Consider the following 5,812-nt stretch of genomic DNA (forward strand, 5'->3'; position numbering starts at 1 on the left):
AAACAGTACATATTTCATCATCCTCCCTGTGCTTCATATCCATTCTGACCTGTTTATTCTTTAATTGGGGATATTGTGGTTTGCACCACAAAGTAAATTAACTATGATTAATGTATGTATTAATTGCTAGAAAAGAAAAGGGAATGGTGTCAGGGAGGATTATTGTTTGGTCGTCCATCAATTCATAATTTAACTTTAACAGAAGCTTGTCTGAATACACTGTTCACTGGAGTTATTTCACTGCTGGCTATTATTTATATTTAATTTCAGGTATCACTTTGGAGTTTTTTTGTTTCAGCAAAGGCAAAAAAATGTCGTTAGACCATCGAATGTTCATTGAAAAAAAAGCCTATTACAAAGTTATGACAGAAATTAGGACATCGAATAAATGTCAACGGATCCAATAGAAAGCACAGCAATCTGCACAAAGCGTGTTGTCGGTCTGAGAACCAGCCATTGCACCTGTCAAAATCAAACTTCCAATCATCGCCTCGTAGTGGGTGGTGGTTTTCACTCAAGAGGCGTGGTTAAATACACAATTCCCAATAACATTTGGAGACAATGGGGAAAGGAGGGGGTGATGACCCACCGTTGGGGCGGGGCCAGTAACACAGCGTTATATTTTAGGTGGCTGCTAGGTAGCATCCATACTAAAGCCAAAAGCGGAGGAGTCCGAACGGATAGAAAGAGACCTACAGGGGAGCAGGCAGGAGGTTTAAACCTGTCATCGTTAGCAGCACTACCATCACCCTCAAACAACCAACAATTATATCAATTTGTTTAATCCTGAGACGTTTCTAGTGACAACGGACCATCACGGAGCCAAACGAGGAAGACGGAAAACGGCCCTCACTAACTTCTGCAATCATGATGTCAATGAACAGCAAACAACCTTTCAGTATGCATCCCATACTGCACGAGCCGAAATACACCCCTCTTCAATCGAGCTCGGAGGCCATCCGGAGGGCATGCATGCCCACTCACTCGGTGAGTTACTTGACATTCAAATTATCCAATTATCACGAATGAAAGGTATAGTCTCATAGCCTTAACGTTTTAATGCCAGGTGCACAAGTACAGTGAAATGCCCTTCTTGCTAGCTCTAAATCCAACAATGCAATAATCAATATAAATTCGAGGGGAGAATAGAACATGTGGAATTGTGTAAAACAACTTGCTAAATGCTTTGTATTTACACGAAAACCATGCATTATCAATATCGTATTGTTAATATAATGTTTCCAGTCAGTCTCATGTCAAATTCGTCTCATTCCATGGTGCAGAGAAATTATTGAAGAGGATTGAAATATTCATTATTAACGAATAATCAAAAGTGATGGTGCTGTTGAGGATTTGGGCATATGAATAGTTGGGCTTATGGTCATGTATTGGTACATTACATTAACTTAACGATTTGAAATTATGGATGATAAATTGCTTATTGTGGATAATGTAATTTATAGTCTTTCCACAAAAGGTAAACATTTCAAACCTCTTGCGTAATGCATTTCCATTTTAAAAACAAACTGCCTGTTTGGGCAGCATTAATAACCTGTCTCCTCTCTGCTTCCCCTGCTCCTCTCCATCGCACAGCTGCAGGGCAACATCTTTGCCGGCTTTGATGAGACTTTACTGCAGAGGGCTGAAGCGCTGGCAGCGGTGGATATCGCAAAGAGCCATCCTTACAAGCCAGACGCGACTTACCACACCATGACCACCATGACCAGCATGACCTGTACCCCCACCTCGTCCTCGGCCCACCTCCATCACCCATCCGTGCTCACCTCGCACCACCACCACCACCCACATCACCAGGGCTCTCAGGGCCTGGATGGCGACCTTCTGGACCACCTGACCCCCGGCATGTCCATCTCCCTGGGAGGAATGCCCGGCTCTGATGTCTGCTCCACGGCCTCCCATCCGCACGCCCACATGTCCGCAATCAACCACATGCAACACCACCATCATCATCAACAGGCCATGAACATGCACCCCCACAGCATGGGTTCGCACACCTCACTGGGCGGCGGGGGGGACTCAGAGCCAGACCCCAGGGAGCTGGAGTCCTTCGCAGAGCGGTTCAAGCAGAGGCGGATCAAGCTGGGGGTGACGCAGGCGGATGTGGGCTCGGCCCTGGCGAACCTTAAAATCCCTGGGGTTGGTTGCCTCAGTCAGAGCACGATTTGCCGGTTCGAGTCCCTCACCTTGTCTCATAATAACATGGTGGCCCTAAAACCCATCCTGGAAGCTTGGCTGGAGGAGGCAGAGAGGGCGCAGCGGGAGAAAATGACCAAGCCGGAGATTTTCAACGGAGGAGACAAGAAGAGAAAACGTACCTCCATCGCTGCTCCGGAGAAGCGCTCTTTAGAGGCATATTTCGCTGTGCAGCCAAGGCCCTCGTCAGAGAAGATTGCAGCGATAGCCGAGAAACTGGACCTCAAAAAGAACGTGGTCAGGGTGTGGTTTTGCAATCAAAGGCAAAAGCAGAAAAGGATGAAGTTCTCTGCAACACACTAGGCCAAAGGCAGAGCAAAACTTTCATCGAATAGACAAATCAGAAACAAATCGGCACACGGCTAATGTGGCCAATCGAGGCTGGCAGACAAGATGCGCTTCGCTCCTTTGAATTGGATAAAGACTTGAAAACCAATATCCCCCGGGGCAAAACGTAGGCTATAACTTTTGACATTTAAAACTCAACATATCGACGAATACAATAACAGTGAAACAGGAGATCGAAGTCATCATACTCTTGAGTCGGAAAAGAGAAAACCCACCTCTTAACTCGTGGCAATTATTGTACAAAAAAATTGAAATCGAATAATACTTGTTATTATTCTCTTGAGTCAGAATAACTGTTTTATATTTATCATTGTACATTTTTGTGAATACATTGCACCTGTTTGTGTGAAGAGCGCATCTAGTTCGTTATTTAAAAAAAAATGTTAATAGTCAAATTGTTGTTTGCAGAAGATGCTTAGGGCTTAATGTTGTCATCATTATGTGTCTCAGAGATGGTTGCCTCTCCGTAACACGGGGGTATTACTGTAATCCATTGCATGGTTTACTCATAGGGCGTTATGTGTGAATTTATAGTTCTGAAAACCCATCTGAATGCATTGCAATAAGAGAGCATACACACGGGCAAACGCACGTACACGCGGACATACACAGTATACTTCTCTGTGTCTACCTCATTACCCTAGTGTTGGCACATTCATGGTCATTTTGGACTGTATGAGTATAAAACACACAAAAATAATCGTTTATTCGTTTTTATTTTTTCCCCACAAAGTTATGGTTGAATTAGATGACTCACAGATATGTCGGCTAAACATGGTGTATGTCTGTACTAATTTCACTGCAATGATGCTTTGACAATCAAATTATTTAGAATAATTACGTTGTAAAACTGCCCTTTTCTGTCCTCACATGGAAACGAAAATATTTGTGTTATTATTATTATTATTATCATTATTGGGCCATGGATGGAAATAATGGTTACATTGCATTCCCTGAGTTCAATGCACTTTGTAGATATTTTAAACATGAGCAATTGTTCACTTATTTATATTTTCACAATTTTACTTAGTTAGGTTTCTTTTTATTAACTTATTTATTTGAACTTAATTTATTTACAATACAACGTATATTTGTGAATATGTGCTTTAATGTGTCTGTGTAAGCGACAGAAACTAAAATAAACCATGCACGTTTTACCTCATCTTCTCCTATAAGTTATTTTGGGGTAAATATATCAACAATCTCCATTCGATGTCTGTTCGTCTGCTAGAATGGAAAGCAGCTGGTGCTTTGAAATGAGAGAACACTCTCGTGATGGGAGGTTGACGGATCAGTTCTAGAGTGGAACAATTTAAATCTGTTTCTGATTTTGGTGGTGGACAGAACTTGATGACGACTACGTCAATGATCAAATCAATTGAGCGTATGAATGATTCCATTCGATATTGAACAATGATTAATATATTATGATACATTCTGATTCAGATTTTGTTTTTGTTTATATTGATTTGTTTCAATGAGAAATAACATTTAGAATAAGCCATAATGGGGAGGGAATACATGATCGAGTCTAGATTAGGCCTATAATATTATCACTACCAAATGATTTGCCTACGTTTCACTTTTCCCTAGTACCAAAAGCAAAATACAAACTCGAACCTTTTGAAAAATGGTTACTATTATTCCTCGCACCTCAGAAAACTTTAAATGAGACCGAGTCTTGTCATAAACTGTGGCCTTAAGGGTTTCATAACAAAAAAAACGGGAGGCCATCAGACCAAGTACGCTTTTAATTATTTACAAACATAAAACAAATATTTAGGTAAACTGTGGATGACACCATTAAATATTTTTAAGAGATAAGTTATTCGTTGATGCATATGATTTAGGCCGATAATACTTGACTCTGAAGCAAAACTACATTTAGAGGAATGCTGAGGATTTAAAGATCTCTGCAACAATTTAAGTTAATATAATCTGCCTAATAAATAAATCAATAAATTATAAATATCAGCTTCTAATTAAGCAATAATGCACGAAGGGGTGTGGTATATGGCCAATATACCACGGCTAATGGCTGTTCTTTACTCTGAGTGCCTGGACACATCTTTTAGCCGTGGTATATCAGCCATATATCACAGACCCACGAAGTGCCTTATTGCTATTATAAACTGTTTACCAACGTAATTAGAGCAATACAAATAAATGTTTTGTCATACCAGTGTTATACGGTCTGTTATACAACAGATGTCAGCCAATCAGCGATCGGGGATCGAACCACCCAGTTTATAATTTATTTTTGACACCTCCTTTCCAGATAGACAGGTGTGTGTATATAATCCAGATGTGTCCAAACTAGTTCAACCGGATGCCGAAGTCCGATAGGGGCCAGAGATTGTCAGTACAGAAAATGTTAGGGGTTCCAGTGCTCTCCCTTGTGTTCAGCGGATGGTTTCAGGCCTGTAAAACTCGTTATTAATGAATAATAAATATCAGCTGTTATGATACTATTGATTTTTGTATGTGTTTATTAAGAAGGAGCTCTCCTCTCGCTGAATGGACTGCCGCCTTGTGTTGTCCAACACGCGCCCGGGTCCTTTTCTCTCGGAGCAACTCAATACAACCATTAGACTGTAGAATTGGTATGGTGCTGTGCTACTGTTAGCGGGACGGAACTTCTTGATGTGACACATCAGGAGGGTTACCACTGAGGACTTAGAAATAGAATGGGGAGAATGAGGAAATGTGACAACAAAAATAATGATTCAAAACAAAACAAAACACATTGGTAGTCTAATATCTTAAAATACAACAAATGGATGGCTAAAAGGCCTAACCAGTAGGCTCGATCTATTGATATATAAGCTAATAATGTAGGCTAAAAGTAGTGATAAGCCAATAGGAAATCGAATTTCACCTTAATGCCAAAACTCATAGGCTTCATGTTAATTTACATCATAAATAAATCACTACTTGTTTGAGCTCAAGGTTGGGACTAAAAACATACAAAATATAACTAACGTAAAATATACCGTGTCTATCAAATGTATATAGTATGTATAAACTGGAAGTAGACCCCTAAGTGTTGCTGTCCATTAGGGTGGTAGGGTTACTGAAAATAATAAAGGAAAATATATATGAAAAATGCATACATACAATACCAGTCAAAAGTTTGGACACACTACTCACTCAAGGGTTTTTCTTTATTTTGACAATTGTCTACTTTGTAAGATAATAATGAAGACATCCACACTATGAAATAGCACATATGGAATCATGTAGTAACCAA

At 40.2% G+C, this 5,812-nt stretch overlaps 1 protein-coding gene across 1 annotated transcript; it reads left to right on the forward strand.

The window, feature by feature from the left end:
• The first annotated feature begins 633 nt into the window (after positions 1–633).
• LOC112259347 (brain-specific homeobox/POU domain protein 3-like) lies at positions 634–3,636 on the forward strand. The gene is made up of 2 exons (XM_024434059.2): positions 634–987; positions 1,594–3,636. Exons 1-2 carry the CDS (start codon positions 868–870, stop codon positions 2,515–2,517), a joined length of 1,044 nt encoding a protein of 347 aa, XP_024289827.1. The 5' UTR covers positions 634–867; the 3' UTR covers positions 2,518–3,636.
• Positions 3,637–5,812: the final 2,176 nt, after the last annotated feature.

Source organism: Oncorhynchus tshawytscha, linkage group LG09, assembly GCF_018296145.1.
Source record: "Oncorhynchus tshawytscha isolate Ot180627B linkage group LG09, Otsh_v2.0, whole genome shotgun sequence".
Lineage (NCBI taxonomy): Eukaryota > Metazoa > Chordata > Actinopteri > Salmoniformes > Salmonidae > Oncorhynchus > Oncorhynchus tshawytscha.